This window comes from Lacerta agilis, chromosome 2 (assembly GCF_009819535.1).
Source record: "Lacerta agilis isolate rLacAgi1 chromosome 2, rLacAgi1.pri, whole genome shotgun sequence".
NCBI classification, from domain to species: Eukaryota; Metazoa; Chordata; class Lepidosauria; order Squamata; family Lacertidae; genus Lacerta; species Lacerta agilis.
In genome coordinates, this window is record NC_046313.1 from 102,893,229 (window position 1) to 102,911,084 (window position 17,856).

Below are 17,856 nucleotides of genomic sequence, written 5' to 3' on the forward strand. Positions count from 1 at the left end.
TTTGCCGTTTGGAGATGGCGCCTGCGACTTACAAAGATTTCGACTTACGAGGGCGCCTTCAGAACGCATTAACTTCGTAAGTCGAGGTACCACTGTATACAAATTTAATAAATAATAATACATAATAATTTCATTGTTACAGAATTGAAATCTTTAAGACTGGTGTGCTGTACCTTTGGCCATTCATGTTGCTGAACTATTCTTCCCATCATCCCTGGCCATTGGCTATGCTTGCTGGGAACTGATAGGCGTTGTCTTGGCACAATCTTGGAGGACCAAAGATTCCCCCCGCCACCTCTTCATTCACAAGAGATATTCCTGCATTGCAGGGGGTTAGACTAGATGATCCTCAGGGTTGCTTCCAACTCTACAATTCTATGCTTCTAAGCAGAACCTGCGTATGAGTTGTCTTGTGTTATTGCAACGGGGCTTCCATAGGAGAGCATCCAGATGAGTTGCATCCTCCTGAAAGTCAGTCTCTTCTGCCAACCTGCTCTTAAGGGCACCACCTCAAGGACCTGTCCTGGAACGCGGAACATACATGCTGGTGAGACAGGACCAAACCGGAAGATCTCTCCCACGTCATTGCAAGGGCATTTTTGACCAACAGGAAGCCACTACCCCTGGGGTAAACCCAGTGGCCTGGTATGTGGTTGTGACTTGCTTCAGGTGGCGTTGGGTAGTTGACATGCAACCAGACAGGGAGGACCTGCCCCACAGGATCTTAGTAGGGACAACTGGGGAACACTGCTCTGCTTGCCATCACAAGGACACACAATTTGCAGAGCAGGTGGAGCCAGTCACTTTATGCGGACATTGGATTCACCCCCGAATCCTTGGATTTCAGCAAACCCCTTTTTCAAAAAGTTTGTTTGGTGGTGATTTCCCCCTATGTGAACCTGCAGCTCTCCAGATGCCATTCAACTCTTTAACTTCTATCAACCCCAGCCTGTATGGCCAATATCAGGGGTAGGCAACCTAAGGCCTGTGGGCCGAATGCAGCCCAATCGCCTTCTCAATCCGGCCCACGGACGGTCTAGTAATCAGCATGTTTTTACATGAGCAGAATGTGTGTTTTTATTAAAAATGCAGCTCTGGGTTATTTGTGGGGCACAGGAATTCGTTCGTCCCCCCCAAAAAAAATATATATATAGTCGGGCCCACCAATGGTCTGAGAGACAGTGGACCAGCCCACGGCTGGAAAAGGTTTCTGACCCCTGGCCAATACTCAGGGATAATGGGAGACAGAGTCTTTCCTTATCCATCATCTGAAGTGGCAGAGTACAGTCAAACAGCTTTGATATCTCCACAGACCTGTAGCCATGATCCATGCTAGCTACCCGGACTCCCATGTATAGAAGTCGAGGCTGATTGGAGGGGGTGTGGAAAGCTCTTCGGCCCAGGGCTCAAAGGGGGCATCCAATTTAGACACCTGTTAATCTTTTGACATTTGATAAATTTCACAACTTGTATTTATGCGCACCAAATTACAATACAACCTCTCGTCTTGGAGCTGCAAATTAAAGATTAAACCTGGCCTCCGGATACAAAGGAGGTGTTGGAACCAGCAAGTTACAGACCTTTCCCAACTTTTACCATACCAAAGTCACTTCTGTAAACACAGGAAGTGGAATGAAAATTTCTTTGGGGAAGTGAAACTCTGCTTGTCATGGAATTTTTTTAGTGCACTTGGTGGACGAAGGATGCACACCCAGCGTCAATAGACACATGCATATTTGGAATTCCCTTTCTAAACAATTAACTCTGCTGTATTTTGCTTAGTGCAAAACCAAGTTTTATGGAAAGGAGATAAGCTTGTTTGGATGAAATTCAAAACCCAAGATTTGTGTGGTTTGCAGGCATGACTGACCTGTGAAACCTTTGGCTTGTGCAGATTATGAACACAAATAAGCTGAATGCAGCCTTCCCAGAGAAACTGGAAATGAAAAAATGTCCACAGACTGGATGACTTGCAGCAAAGGATGGCATTCCAAATGACCATTTTTAAGCACAAAGGTCTGAGCTGTACTAACTTATCCCTGACTGAGGGTAAAACAAAGGTAACCTAACTCTTCTGCTCCTGCAGACATGTAAATGACAAGAGAGCTCCAGGGAACAGCAACTCTTCCACATTCTTTTAGATTGAACAGAAGTGGGCAAAACGTGTATTGGGGTCTACTAAGTAGGTATCTAGGTGGCTTGCAGCAGATAACCAGAGGCCTTTTTCCAGGTGTCTAATGAAGTAACTTAGGCAGTTGCTAGGGAAAGGACCTTTTTTAGTGGTAGCCCCACCAGAGGCTCACCTGGTGCCTGCGCTATGTTATTTCAGGGCAAATGATAAGAACAAGAGCTTCTTGTTCTCTTCCAGGCTTTTAATCACAATCTATGAGTGCTTTACTTCTGCACCAAGTTCCTGTTGGGAGTGGTTTTTGTTAGCTTTAACAGTTTCAGTTGTTTTAGCTGTGGTTCTGGATTGGTTGTTGCTGTTAATTTATTTAAGAACACAACAGCTAAACTAGATCTAATGTCCATGTTGTCCAGCATACTCTCTGAGTAGTCAATCAGCTGCCTGTAGAGAGACCACAAGCAGGACTTGAGTGTGACAGCAACTCTCCCCACTTGTGATTTCAAGCAACTGACAGTCAGAGGCACACACAGTACAGTGCGAGGTACAACACAGCCATCATAGCTAGTAGTTCCTGAGAGTTTTAGCCATGAATTTTTCCAATCCTCTTTTTTAAAAGCCATCCAAGTTGGCGGCCATTGCTACCTCTAAACTGCTACAACACAACACAGATTCTCTTTTTGGTCATAGCTCCACATGCTTCAGAAGAAGGTGGATTGCAAGGAAGAGAAGCAAAACAGTGTGAAAATGAGAATTTATTCGCTTTGGATATCCAGCAGCAGCAGCAGCAGCAGCAGCTCTTTAACGGTTGGACTTGGCCACACGCTCCAACTCGTCTTTCTTCTTGATGGCATAAGAGTTGGAGGAACCCTAGAAATGGAAAGCAACCGTGAGACACAACACACATGCACACACAAGCAGCATGATGCTAAGCTTTGCTCAAATAAGTTATTCCCAATAGGTGGCGATTCCAGTCACATACACCTTCACACAGGCACCCCTCCAATGAACAACTGAAGGAGTTGCTACAGAATAGTTGCAGCAACTGGCATACACATATAACGGATACCGTTTCAGCTATTTAAGATTATGGTTTCAATCCAACAACACTGTAAGTTTTTTGGGCCAAATACCAGGTTGCACGTCAAGCAATCATTTTACAACAGAGATTACGTTGCCTGAGAATGCTGTTAACAGCTAGACCTAGAGCAACTGTGGGCTGCTGTGACAATGTCTCAGTTTCAGGAACTGTCCCTACTGCTGCACAAGGCATTTCTTAGGCAACTTACGGCTAAAATCTTCAAGGAGTACTGCACTTGTATATTTTGCAGTTTAGGACAACTATCGCCGCAAACCAATTCACTCTTGGGGTTATAATGAGAGCCCTATTTACCATCCCTGCATCTGGCTTTGAAAACCCTGCTGCTGATTTCAAAGTGACAACAATTTACTTATTCCTGCACTGCCTTTCAGGAAAATGCTTTTGCATAAAACTTAAAAACACAAGAACACGACACTACTAGAAAATATGTTTTTCAAAATTAAAAAGCAGCAGCAGTTAAAATGCTTCCAAAACAGTTAATTAATTAACCACACACTAGAATAACAACAGTAAAAAAAAAGCTTATGGTGTGCCGCTGTCAGGATGCTACTTAAACCCCATGGAAGGAACTTGCTATTAGTTGATTCTCACCTTAGCTGCATTGATCAGCTCATCTGCTAGGCACTCAGCTATCGTCTTTATGTTGCGGAAGGCAGCTTCACGAGCCCCAGTGCAGAGCAACCAGATAGCCTGCAGGGGGGAGACAGGGATTACATTGGAATGCAGAGTCAACTGAGAAAATGCTCTTCCTTAATCATGGAATTGTAGAGCTGGAAGGGACCCTGAGGATCATCCAGTCCAACCCCCTCCAACGCAGGAATCTCGACTAAAGCACCCCAACAGATGGCCATCCAACCTCTGCTTGAAAACCACTACCACCTGCCAAGTGAGTTCATTCCACGGTCAAATAGCTCTTACAGGACAATCCCATACCTGATTGACACGACGCAAAGGTGACACGTCAACAGCTTGTCTCCTCACTGTGCCAGCTCGACCAATACGGGTAGAGTCTTCACGGGGGCCACTGTTGATGATGGCATTCACCAGGACTTGAAGGGGGTTCTGTGAAAAAGATAAGCAGGTTAAGGCTGCAACTACAGTCTACTCCACGGAGTAACGTACCGTTTCTAATCACAGCCAATGTCATGACTTACACAAGACACATCTCTTCAGACTCACTTTCCCCTTCCGTATAAAGGACACAGCCCACACAAGTGAAGATTAGCACAAAACATTCTAGGTTCATATACCAGAAATGACTTACAGGAAGTTGATGACAAGGCCCCCCACCTTCTGTACAATCCCTCCAATGAGAGACACAATGCCTCCAAACAAAAAAACAAGGCTAGAGAACAAAGGTAATATATACTTAAGGAACTGAGAACAATCCTGTAAGCCCATCCACAAAACCTGCAAATTTCATCCCAAGTGAAAGGGAGACCTGCCCAAATGTTAATTCACATAAATGCTCTTAGTATATAAGAGTATTACTAAAAATATTGGAAACAAAAGATGCATAGCAAATCAGGATAGCCCAGTAAATACAAACCTATGCAATTCTGTACTTTTGGGGAGCTGAATTTTCACCCCACCATATCCAGAAGGCTTGGTAGTGGAAACCTTCACTAGAATTGTCTAATAATACAATTAAAACACTTGTGAAAATGCTAACTGCTTAACACCTGCTAAAAGCCCAACACAAACCAAGTAGTTCTACGGCACTTCTGGAAACCTTGCAAGAATGGAGATTGATTTTGGGAACAAATCATTTATTTGTATTAGAAAACCCACAATTTCACTTTAAGAACTCTCAAGTGGATGCGAGTCAGAACCAATTTGATTTGATAGTTTTTTAATTTGTCAAGTGGGAAAATAAGATTGCAACATACATATTTAGCAATCCGTGTATCTCGCTGGACCTTAGGGAATGGATTAAAAACCTTTACCTTGACCAATACCCAAACATATTCTGAGAAACAACTACTTTGCATCACACTGAAAATAATGGGAAGCGTGTAATGGGCCACATCAGTCAACACAATTTGCGTTTGATGGGTTGGGAGGAAACTTAGTTTTTTCTATTGCTTGCCTTCTGAAACAACACATACTGGGCTCTTCTTCCCAAAATACACTACTATTGAGTAGAAAGAACATCCACTTACTCTTTAGATGACTAAAACACATTTCTTAGTCAACTAATGTTTTCTAAAACTGTACCTAAATTTTGCTTCAACATGCATAGCTAGGCCTCAAGTCACACCAGGTATTTCTTTCTGGTAGGTTTATCCATCTCCTCTCCCTCTAGCCTCCAGGATCAAAAACCCACCTCACAATATGTCAGCTTCCACAGACAGCTTTTCTGCTCCGTGTCCAACTCACCTCTCCTGTGAGCAGATGGATGATCTCGAAGGCATGCTTGATGATGCGCACAGTCATGAGCTTCTTGCCATTGTTGCGTCCATGCATCATCATCGAGTTAGTGAGGCGCTCAACGATAGGACACTGGGCTTTGCGGAAGCGCTTGGCAGCATAGCGCCCAGCACTGTGTGGCAAATACTTGGCATATTTCTCCTTCACTGCAATGTAATCCTAAAGAAGCATAAGGAAAAAGTATTAGGGAACAAGCAGGGATGCAAGCTCATTCTCAGCCGGAAGACAACGCTATCCTAGAGCTCTGCCCAGTTTGTTTACAACCTCGTTCCATACCTGCAAGGAGATGTCACTGATCTGAACATCATCTGTACTCCATTTCCCAAACAGCTTGATATCAGGGGTCTCTGCCACAGCAGGGGCTGTCTCCCAGTCAGTCATTCTAGAGGTGGAATAAATAGCTATTAGGTCCTGAATTGGCCCGATCTACCCTTCAATGGCTCCGGTAGAATATGCAAACTGAACTTGTACTGACTGCCACACAAAAGTGATTTTTTTAGGCTAGCAGGGTCAAGTACCTTTATGCACATGAAAGGTACGAGCTGTCACCCTTTTTTGGTACACAGGACATCAAATCTTGTGAAGACACAGAGCAAGCTGCAAGATTCTTGCACAGGCTTGGAAGGTATTGATTATGTAAGCTACATCCCGCATTCAACATCTTTAATACAGCCCATATACAATTTATTGACTGTTTATCATATGCACCCACACACTGAATACAGATTCTCTATCTGTTTGTGCCATGTACAGAATTTGAAATACCGTATGCTCATTCATTCAAATTTGGGTTACCTTGCTCACTATCAGATCTACCACTCGAGCGATTTCCAAAATAAAGAAATAAAAACATCATATGTTGATCAACTTCAGCTCCCATCATTCCTGACCACCAGCCATGCTGGCTGGGGCTGATGGGAGCTTCAGTCAAACAATTTAATGAGGCCATCATCTTAGCTACCTGTAATGTTGCTGCATTCTTGTCTAGAAAGTTAGGGCACTGTTTTGCACCCTCATTTTGAATGTGAACACCTGGCGCCCCAAACCCTTGTGATAATGCAACTGAGACAACACAAGATTTGTGCAACAAATAAGAAGAAATGAAATGCTATATTTGCAAAAAGTGTCAAAAGTGTATGACTGCAGGCTTGGTCCCTTCCATCTTTCTTAAGCAAAAGTGGGGAGCAGATCTGCAAAATCGGGCCTACCTTTCCCTTTTGTGAAGTGGTGAAGGAAAGAGAGGGCTCCTGAAATGGGCCTCATATAAAATTGGCGGGGCTAAATACGACTTGCAAGTCGGGCTGAAGCGTATCACACAACTGTAGGGTTGGAAGGGACCCCCCTCCCCACCAAAGGGTCATTTGGTCCAACCCAAGGCAATGAAGCAATCAGCTAACGAGGTCCAGGTAGGGAGAAAGCCAAGCTCGCTCGCCCTCCCTTCTTAAAACGACTATTGCTGAAATAAAACTCATCACATTTCCGCCCCCAGGAGCCGAGGGAGGGAGGCGCAAATGGTCCTCCGTCTCCCTCCTTCACAACAACCCTGCGGAGTAGAACCGAGGGGTGACGAGCGGCCACGTGGCCAGCTTGGCAGTCAGGCGGGATCTGAAGCGGGGCCTCCCCGTACAGTGGCTTTACCGCCGCCCTCGATTTCTCTGCGCCTCCCTCCTTCCCGGCCCCCCAGGAGACCTTTTTCCGGCCTTCACGCTGGTTGATAGTCTTCCCCCCTCACTGCCCCCCAATAAGCCTCCGCTTTCCACCCCTTTTCCCCCCCTCCGCAGAAACTCACATGGAGGCGCTTCGCTCTCCTCCCCGCGTCCCGCTCGCTCGCAGAGGCAGAAAAGGGCCACGCGCGGGGTTACCCAGAGTCTTATGCACGGGCTACCGGCTTCCGGCGCGCCATACGCATGCGCGGCTACGTTCTCACTCTCTCGGCGAACAAAAGTTCTCGCGTGGTTTGTTCCGCGCACGCGCGTCTGTTAACCATCCTCTACTTCCGATTCAAAATGGCAGCCTGGATGCCGAAGAAGCGGTTGTTGTGGAAATTTATCTTGTTTTTCTTATATTTCGCACCCACCCCTCCCCCGTCTTTCGACGTTTTGTAACGCTTCCAATACTCGTTTTGGGGGACACACCTCTGAATATAGTATAGAGATATAGTATATATGGTATAGAGATTCTAAAAGTTTTTTTGTCTCTCCGGCGAGCTTCCGGTGCGTTTTATCGCGTTGTTTCGGGAGATGGCGCATGCGTACTGATAATTTTAACCGAAGCGCAGCTTATCCCCGCGGCGGTCGGCGAAGTCTCTCTGAGACAAGCACATGGCAGGGGGCGGGGAGCCCTATAAGAAAGCAGTAGACACTTGCAACCTGTTTGGCGACTGTTTGGCGTCTCAGGGTTCTTCTGCTGGCCTGAAACGCTAGAGCCATGGCATGCTCAGTGACCATGCTTTGACAGTGTGTGTACGTGTACACACAAACACCGCCCTATACCCAGAGGTTTCAGGACGGTTCACAGAACAAAATCAAAATATGAAACCACAAAATATATAATCAAAATAAAAAACAACCCAATAAACCCCCAGTATCAATTTCAGAGCTCCATTTATTATGCTGCCCAGAGGTGTCGCTGGAATATATTCCTATCTCTCCCCTTGATGCTTCCCTACATACATACACCCATCTGAGTAAAGGCTTACTTCTGAGCTTTTGGGGAAATGTGTCCTTCTCCCCATATTTGGGTTGTGCCCAGTCTGGTATGCCCTACAATGGCCAGACCGTCTCATTGCATTTGTCCAACCACCCCTGATGGACACTGCCATCCTGCTGCCGCCTGGCACAGATGCATGTGAAACCTACTGTTGCTTCCTATCAGCCACTACTATGGTTCCAGGTAGTTGCATACTTGACATCTGTCCCCACCAACACATCTCTGACTTAACAGATATGGTTTCTGTCTTTTGCTGTATTCATAGTGAATAGATTATGCTGTTCTTCTCACAAGAGGACTCCTTTCCCTTGGAGGAATCCTACTGCAGACCATTGTTAAAAGAAAACCAACTTGATCTATTGAAGGGGCCCATGGCAAAGTGTCCACTTGTGCTCACTTGCAAAACTGGGCCACTCCTCTCACCAATACACTCAGCTCTTTGTCTCTTCCTACTTCCAAACTGATACCAGTACCTAAGCAAAGTACTTGGTGGGGGTGGGGGGTGCGATTTTTTCATGAAGAAGAGAATTCAAAGACTCCATTTACACAAGATGCTGCAGCACTGACCATATATTTAATATTTAACACATAAAGTTTATTAGTGACAGATTTGGATTTACTGATTCGATTCTCAAATAGAAAAGTACTAATTCTTGTCATTCATGAAATTGTGCTTCCCCTCTAAAAACTTGGGATTGCATTTTCTATACATGTATATATAATGATTGAGCTTTAAAATGCTGTATTATTATATTCTCTATTGTATGACTGCAGCCAGTCATATATTTCCCCTCATCCCCAGTTCAGAGGAAATTATACTGGGCCTTTCTAGCATGTTCAGCTCTTTATTTGTATGATCTCTCCATGAATTTGCTCTGCTCCTTAGGTGTAGACCAAGTCAAGAACCTCATTCATGTTAGTGCGTGGAAGCATGCGGCGCTGCCGCAGCCGTTTAATACTGCCATCCACATGGTAGCCCGTCTGCTTGTCGTGAATGCAGTTGCGCAGGTAACGCCGGGTGGCTTTGAGCTGATTAATGTTCTCCCCTGTTTCTGCTATAGAGCGATTTAACTGTGCCGTGGACTACAAAGAGACACAAAGGCAGAAAAAGACAAGTAAGCAGGTGGTCCGGAGTCAGGGAAGATGTCCCCACCCGTCAGCTTCCCATCCATGGGTTTGAATTGTACAGATAGTTCAATTTAGCAGTGTTGCCTCCAGTCCTACACTCACTTACCTGGGCAGTAAGTTCCATTGAACTCAGTAGGATTTTCTTGTGAGTAGACATCTATAGTGGAAATAGCCCAATTCCTATACATGCAGCACAGGCAGGGAACCCTTTTTAGTCTAAGGATTGCATTCCCTCATGAGCAGTTTTCTGGAGGCTGCATGCCAGTGGGAGGTGGGCCCAGTGGAAAAAGTGGGTGGGAGTAATGGGTTCAACAGTAAACTACATTCCAGAAGTTCAGGAGCCTATACAGTGGTACCTCAATTTACGAACTTAATCCATTCCAGAAGTCTGTTCTTAAACCAAAACCATTCTTAAACCAAGGCACGCTTTCCCTAATGAGGCCTCCCACTGCCAGTGCCCTTCCACTGTTCAGATTCCATTCTTAGACCGAGGCAAAGTTCTCAAACCAAGACACTATTTCTGGTTTTGCGGAGCTTGTAAACCAAACAGTTCTTAAACTGGACTGTTCTTAAACCGAGGTACCACTGTACAAACATGCCAACCTTTATCCAGGCAAACAAGAGGCAATTGTACATCTCTAACCTTTACCACTTTCCTGCATAAGGTTCCAGCTTTAGGAAGAGAGTAAACAAATTTTTGCAAGCATCAGCAATCAGCTCGTTGTCAGCGCTTCCAGAGCACTGCCCCTTTGCCAGCAGTGGTTTTATTTCAAGCCACACAGGCAGAGGAAAATGGGTCACCTGACATCATTGTCAAATAACAGGTGGGCAGACCCGCCTATCAGCCAAAGTTGGCCTGTAGAAGATGTGGCAGGGGAGGACAGGGAACAAGGATCTGGCCCACCAGCCAGATCCAGTTCTCCACCCCAGTTGTATTGCAGTCAAAGGCCTGCTCTTTGTCCCTACTGGCATCCTACCTGGTTGAGGATTGCAGCTTCAGGCAGCTGTGTTCCTACATGTCTTTGGTACACCTGTACCATTGGCCGTGTCAGCTTCTCCCGTGTCTCCAGGTACTTGCTACTTTCAGGACCCTGTGGATACAAAAATGGTTCAGAATCAAAGGAGGATTCCCGGTGGTGGAGAGGGAAAGGGGAGGACAAGTCTCTCCAAGCAGGCAGAGCTGGAGGGAACCGGAATGTGAAGGCTCACAGCAGTGGCGCTTCCCAGCTCTTATTGCTCACCAAGGCCATGCCCCGGGTAACGCGCATCTCATGCTGGAAACGTTGGCAGCGATGCAGGGTGCTGCGAGTTCCTGCCAGAGTAATGTCAAGCCGTTCCTGCCAAAAAGAAAACAATGAAGGAGATGTTGAGCCAGGTTGCTTGGAAACATGAGTTGTGCTGTTGGTGTGAAAAGGTGAGAATGTGTGTGCAGGCATGCAAAGAGTAGGAGCCATTAGAAAAGGGGACGAATTTCCGACTATTAAGTTTCGCCTACTTGAGAACACAACAAACTCTTTATACCTTACAGCAGGGCTAGCTAACTTTTTTTGGCCTGAGGGCTGTATTCACTCTTCATCAACACACCAGGGGGCGCGTGGCAGTGGTGGGGGTGCCCACCCCACACACTTGCTCATACACACAACACAGAGAGACACATGCAAGTCAGCTGAAGGGGGTGAGGGTTATCACTTATCCCTATTCATTAACTGGTTGATCTAATGACGAGAAGGGGTGAATTACCAGTAATATTATGCTGCCAAAGCAGTGTACAAGAGCAATGCAAATTCAGCAGTCCTCTAAAGAGAAACTGCGATAATGCTTTTAAGTCAACTCGATGTGTGTGAGAGGGTGAAATTCTGACTGGGACTGTGGTAGAGGTGAAAGCCCACCCACTTCTTGTCAGGATATTAATACACGCCGAGCTGCAAAAGCTGCAGCAGCGAGGCCAGCATGACTATGTGTCTGTTACAGGTGTCTGTTTTTATCCTGTGAGAAAGCTACCAGTTGCTAACACTTCTCCCATGCTAGTCCTAATGCATCTCAAGGGTCCCTATGCCTGCTGTTTATGTTTTTCAAAAGACACAGCATGCAAGGTCTAATAACATGGATCATTATCACAAATACTTGGGCCCTGAGCTACTGGCTACCACCACATTTTGTAACTTTGCTGTGCAAGAAGTTTGTGTGTGTGTGCAGTGGCCCAATTTCTGGACTGCAGAGGCTTGTTTAATCAAGAACAGCTTTGCTGACTTTGAGCAGCTCTGCATAAACAAGTTTCACAGATGCATCCACTGAGGCTGAGACTTAGCGTTAGAAAGCAGGGTTTCAAGCCAATATGTGGTTCTGTATGCACATGCAAGAATAATTTCATGTGTAACACAGCCAATTTATCAGCATGTTGGGTCTCCCTTTACCTTATGACAGAGTGTCTCATCCCTCTTGCCCTGCAGGCTGTTTTCAATGGTGGTGTGGGCTGTATTGCGGGTTTCTTGCGCTTCATTGATGGCCTTTTGCAACTGTTGGACCACATCCTTGGTAAGAGTGGTGAGGCGCCGGGCATCCTCTAGAGCTGCCGCACACTCTGAAAAGGAAATTGGGATGCTTCTTAAATCTGGCTTGTTGGTTCTGTTAAATGGTACATGATACCCCAGCTCCAGTCACCTTCCTTTGCCGGTGGGTGATTTTCTGACACTGGCCCTTCCTTAAATAATCTGTTTTAAGGAAAGGTTCCAGTCCAGTTCTGTGTTTCTGTCTTGGAACTATAAAGTACCAAAGTTAAGCCTATGCAAATCTAGGCCAACCCATTATATTTGAGGGGCCAGAGACGAGCACTGCCCCTCATTTTTATATAGCCTGCCCAATGAATGAATGGCAAGTACATTAATATGAGTTGTAAATAATTTTCGTTATGGAAACTGGGGAGGGATTTCCCCCTTACCTGGTGTGAAGGCTGCAATGGGGTTAGGGATAGGTGTCTCGTTACGCTCCACCCAGGGGGATGAGGGACGGCTCAGTCCAAGCCAGGAATCACGCCCAGCCCCTAGGAGAACCATGCGGAAAGGTTGTGGCACCAGGTCCAGAACACGGCCCCGTTCATTGCACAGCATTTCCAGAGTTTGCCGACATGTGCCCAGTGCCTGCAACAAGTCATTGGGTGGAAGAAACCACGATAAGAAACTAGCTTCCATCCATGCCCCTCCAACCCCAAATCTGAGCCACGCCTATTAGGTGCAGCAGAGGGAGAAAGCAGCAACTATAATTCAACTCCTTCCCTTTCCGAATTGCCTCCTCCAGTGCATAGCTGTCAACTTTTCCCCTTTTTTAAGGGAAATTCCCTTATTCCGAATAGGCTTCCTCGCAAGAAAAGGGAAAAGTTGACAGCTATGCTCCAGTGACAATTCCATCCAGTTACTATGTTGAATTGCTGCATAAGGGGTCACAGCCACACCATATATTTAAAGCATATGGCTTCCCCCAAAGAATGCTGGGAACTGTAGTTTAATCTGACAGGACTAACTACCAATCCCAGCAAATGTAACGAAGCTACCTCACCTCCTGAGATCACAGGATTCCGCCTCTGTGCTGTATAAGCAGTACTTGTATTGCTGCTTTAAAAAATCGTTTTATAAGAAAAGCAAAAAGTCCCCAAAAGCAGAATACAAAATACAGCAATATAACAAAAAGTGAGGCGGCCCTAAGCTTTCGTATTTGTCAAGGGTGTCAACTAACACCAAATAAACAGGGGTGTCCCCAGATGCTTTGAAAACGTTCTCGATTATCTAAAAACCAATAAGAATTATTTTAAAAAGAAAAAAATGAGTTTCATTTCCTTTGTCTTCCCTTTAGAGGGGATAATCACAAGTGCAAAGCCCTTCTGTGTATGCAGGCGGGTGTTTTGGGGTTGTTGTTTTTATTTTGATATATTTGGTTTTTATGTTGATCTTTTCTGTGAACCGCTCTGAGACCTCCAGGTATAAGGTGGTATATAAATTCAAATAAATAAATAGCAATAATAACAATAATTTTTCATGCGCTGGTGTCCACCTGGTCTGCCTCCCTTGCCTGTACGGGTTGTGGAGGCCTGACCCTGCCTCCATTCCCTGCCTTCTTTCCTACCTTCATATGATCTTCTGACATCGCCATCATCCCTTCCAGCTTGGCTTTCTGTTTCAGAAACTCATCCTTCTCCCATTTCATCAGTGCATCTACCTTGTCAGGTACCTACATACCAGGGAGAGGAACAAAGGTTGGGTGGGTGAATGGTTGTAAACTAGACTGCATAACACATGGACACTTCATGATTCGCGGTATATCGCCATGTTGAATATTATGAAACCGTTACCACGATCTGGACATCAAACTTATTTTTGACAACCTTGCCCAGCCTGTGTGTGTGTGTGTGTGTGTGTGTGTGTGTGTGTGTGTTATGAAAAAGCCATTATGCGGGGGAAACCGTGAAGCCAGCCAGTGCCTCAACATAGCTCCATCCTTATTTCAGACATCATGATATGTTGGTATGTCACAATGTTTAGCTGGTGAAATATCAGAGTGTTGAAAACCAGATATCGCCCAGCCCTACTGTTTGCCTCTACATAGTTCCATCCTTATTTCAGACATCGTGATATATAAATATATCACAATGTTTAGCTGGTGACGTATCACGATGTTGAAAACCAGATATCGCCCAGCCCTAGTGTGTGTGTATGTGTGTGTGTTGCCTGCTTTGCAGCATGTTCTGTACAGAGAAGCACCATATGCTTTGGGTGGGGGCACAAGGTGAATCAGAGAGCCCCGCAAGGTGTTTAGAAGAAATAAAAACTTAGCCTCGGGTACTCAATAAATGCCGTGCAAGAGCACACTTGCTGTTTGAGATCTAGTGCTTGGGAACATGCAGGGCGAGTCGACTAAGAATGTAAAAAGGACCTGCTGGATCAGGCCAGTGGCCCATCTAGCCAGGCATCCTGTTCTGACAGCGGCCAACCAGATGCCTCTAGGAAACAAACAAGGAGGACCTGGGCACAACAGCAACTGGCATGCATAAGTATATTGCCTCCGACAGTGGAGGGAGAACATGGCCATCAGGATGAGTAGCAACTGATAGCACTGCTTGTTTTGTAAGCGGTAGGGTGGGTTCACTGCAGGGTTGAGATGCAGGTCTCACCTTCTCTACTTCCGGCCGGTGCTCCCGAATGGCTTGGCTCTGCTTGTTGGTAACGAGGCCCTGGCGGATTTGATCCAGCGTGGCGTCCAGTTGTAATCTCCAACGCAGCAGCAGCTTGAACTGTTCGTTGATCTCCAGGAGAGCCTGCCGCAGGCGGCTCACCACCAGCCGCGTCTCCCTGACGTACTGGGCCACATACTCATTGTTCTTGAGGGTGGCGAAGTCTCGGCAGCAGGGCAAGGCCATCTTGCACACCCAAGGAGGGGGTTTGATTTTGCTCCTCCACAGGGTCACCCCCGGCCCCTCCGGTGGCTTGGTTGTCACCTCTCCAGTTGGATGGACATCTATCTTGAATTTCCAAGAGTCGATCTTGGTCTTTTTCTCATACGGTGTTTCCTCAGGCTGGCCTGGGGCTCGGAGTGGACACCAAAGGTCAAGGGCGTCCTTCGCGCAGCGCTGCGTCAGCTTGGAGGTTTCGTGAACTGTGGCATGGGTGTCCCTATGCCATTTCTCAGCACCTACCAGGCCTGTGACCAAGTGGGCAGGGGGGCCCATGGCTGCGGCCGAGCGGCTGTTGCTGCTGCCAAGGAAGAGGAGCAAAAATCACTCTGCAATCCTGCTGCAACTTCCTGGGACAGGATGCTGCTGCGGTTCGAGAATAAGCTACCAAGTGGTGGGGCCGAAGTTGAACGGGACCTGGAGAGGGACTGTGAAAAATGCCATTGTGTTCTGAGATGAAAGGGAGGGGAAATGGATCTATGCACCTGTTAAAATGCATTTAGGGATGGGAGAGAAAGCTTACTCAGTTCTCTTTTTAAAGGTGTACCTGTCAGTGTGCACTTTTGGAAACAATATGCAAACCTAAACATAGCTGTCCTTCAAGATTCACAACTTCTCTGAATTCTGCATTAGTCCAGATAAGTAATGTGTACAAAAATGCATATGGTTGGGTAATTAATGCATGAAAATAACATACAAATTAGGGAACATTGATTTGCAAAGATAGGTATATTAGACAAAACTTCATACAAAAATATGTGTGTTAGGAGAAATTTACGCTAAAATGCTTACGAATTTCCATAAGGAATTTTTTAAACAAACAAACTGCAAACTGATGTGGACATATGGAGAACTGGACATGAGATTGGAAAAATGTGAGACCAAGAGAAACTGAAATTGACAGATTCACCCATCCCTAAATGCAGTGGTGCCTAATGGTACAAATGTTGCTATGAACCATAAAACACCATTCTAAACACCTAATGCCAGCTCGGTCCCAGGTGTAAGCTGGAGATTAAAAGAGTTCAACATTTCTAAAATTGTGAAATCCTCCCCTGACCCCCTGCCAATCCTGGTCCCAAATTTTAGCATTTGCAAATGCTAATTTGGAATTGAGCTGCTTCTTCTAAGTGTGTGCGTCTTTCTGTGTTGGTGTGGAATATTCACATTTTGATATGGGAATCGCAAATTCTTAGAACCCGAATCTGAGACAGAGCAAAACTTGGGTGTGAGGTTGGGAAGTGAACAACTAAAAGCAGTGCTTCCCCCCCCCCCTAAAAATGTTTAGGGGTGCTCTCATTTAGACTCAAGAAAATCACCATTTTATAGTTCAAATTGGGAAAAATAAATACAGTAAATGGACAAAAGTACAAAGATTCACAAAATGTTTAGGGGTATGTGTACCCCTGCATCCCCCCAGAAAAAAAGCACTGACTAAAACTATGAAAATATTGTACATCTGATTTAAACATTTGGGGTGGAATTTTAATTTTGACAGGTGGCAACTTGAGCTCTAAAATCTTGTGCGTTCCATTAAACTGGTCCAGTGGTCCAAGTTCCTTTAAGCATCTGCTCCTGCCTGCCATGTGCTCCACACATTCAAATGATAAGCAATGGTACTGTTTGCGTCCTCATTGCTATTAGCCCTGATCTTTCATAAGAACATAAGAAGAGCGTGCTGGATCAGGCCGACCCAGCACCTTGTTCTCATAGTGACCAACCAAATGCCTGGGGGGAAACCCCTAACCTAAGCAGGACCTGAGCAGGACCTCTTCCCTCTTGTGGTTTCCATTAACTGGTCTTCAGAAGCATTACTGCCTCTGACCTGGCCATCTGTTGGGTTCTCCCCACCTGCTCAGAGCAGATTCGTTGAAATTAACGTACCTGAGTTAATAATATCCATTAATTTCAATGGGCCTCCCACAAGCAGGGCAAGCACCTCTGGCCTCCAAGATCCTAGTCCAGGCATAGACAAACTCGGCCCTCCAGATGTTTTGGGACTACAACTCCCATCGCCCCTAGCTAACAGGACCAGTGGTCAGGGATGATGGGAATTGTAGTCCCAAAACATCTGGAGGGCCGAGTTTGCCTATGCCTGTCCTAGTCCGACACTTTTACTGCTACATAATCCCACAATATTCCAGAGCTTGCAACACACTCTGCAGAATTATCACACAAGAACATACAATAAACTAGTTTTGTGGATTTCGATGGATCAAACCAGGCATAGGCAAACTCCGGCCCTCCAGATGTTTGCGACTACAATTCCCATCGCCCCTAGCTAACAGGACCAGTGGTCAGGGATGATGGGAATTGTAGTCCCAAACTATGGGACTATGCCTGGATCAGACCCAAAATCCAACCAGTTCACCCTTGTGTCCCAAAGCTGCCTCTTTCCCTACTGGGGGAAGCCCAGTCTTACCTGCAGCCTGCAAAGAGGAATACTGGAATAAGGGGGTATTAATGAGGACAGTTCCCAGTGCCACGTGTGCGAGTACCCCACATACCCCTAGAAAACGGAGTAGTAGGAGAGGCCGCACCTCGTGGCCTGGCCTGGGTCCACAGCGGGGAATGATGGAGGTGGGGAGAGGGGGTCAAGTTAGCTGGGCCTGCTTGAGCTATCTTTACCTGGGTCCAATAAGGCTGAGATCTCTAGGGCAATGTTAAGGGCACAGGCCTCGGGTCCAGCCTTCCAGGAGGGCATGGGAGGCCTGTGTCTCTTGCCTCACCCAAACGGACGGTGCAGTCCTCCAAACAGGCTCTTCTCTGGCACAGGCCAAGCCGTCCCTGTCGCTTCAGCGGTGTTGGTTGCCATGGCAGCAGGTGCTCGCCTCACAATGCTGCTGCCTTGCCAGAGATGCCTCCCGTAAGCGGAGGCAGCAGAGAAGCATTTGAGAAGGAGCAACAGCTCGTCTTCCTAGG

General features: G+C 46.2%; 2 protein-coding genes across 3 annotated transcripts; both read right to left on the reverse strand.

The window, feature by feature from the left end:
* Positions 1 to 2,862: 2,862 nt before the first annotated feature.
* RPS5 (ribosomal protein S5) lies at positions 2,863 to 7,568 on the reverse strand. Its single transcript, XM_033141447.1, has 6 exons — positions 7,447 to 7,568; positions 5,934 to 6,039; positions 5,607 to 5,816; positions 4,161 to 4,289; positions 3,819 to 3,917; positions 2,863 to 2,995 (listed from the first exon to the last, which is right to left on the reverse strand). The coding sequence occupies exons 2-6, from the start codon at positions 6,036 to 6,038 to the stop codon at positions 2,927 to 2,929; spliced, it is 612 nt and encodes a 203-aa protein (XP_032997338.1). The 5' UTR covers position 6,039; positions 7,447 to 7,568; the 3' UTR covers positions 2,863 to 2,926.
* Positions 7,569 to 8,923: 1,355 nt separating this feature from the next.
* On the reverse strand, positions 8,924 to 17,802 carry CCDC105 (coiled-coil domain containing 105). Of its 2 annotated transcripts, none has more exons than XM_033141449.1 (8): positions 17,563 to 17,802; positions 14,656 to 15,232; positions 13,611 to 13,715; positions 12,433 to 12,631; positions 11,909 to 12,075; positions 10,736 to 10,831; positions 10,472 to 10,585; positions 8,924 to 9,449 (listed from the first exon to the last, which is right to left on the reverse strand). In XM_033141449.1, the coding sequence occupies exons 2-8, from the start codon at positions 15,208 to 15,210 to the stop codon at positions 9,249 to 9,251; spliced, it is 1,437 nt and encodes a 478-aa protein (XP_032997340.1). In that variant the 5' UTR covers positions 15,211 to 15,232; positions 17,563 to 17,802; the 3' UTR covers positions 8,924 to 9,248. The 2 variants fall into 2 exon arrangements, with proteins under 2 accessions (XP_032997340.1, XP_032997339.1); XM_033141448.1 differs by having other exon boundaries at positions 14,656 to 15,235.
* Positions 17,803 to 17,856: the final 54 nt, after the last annotated feature.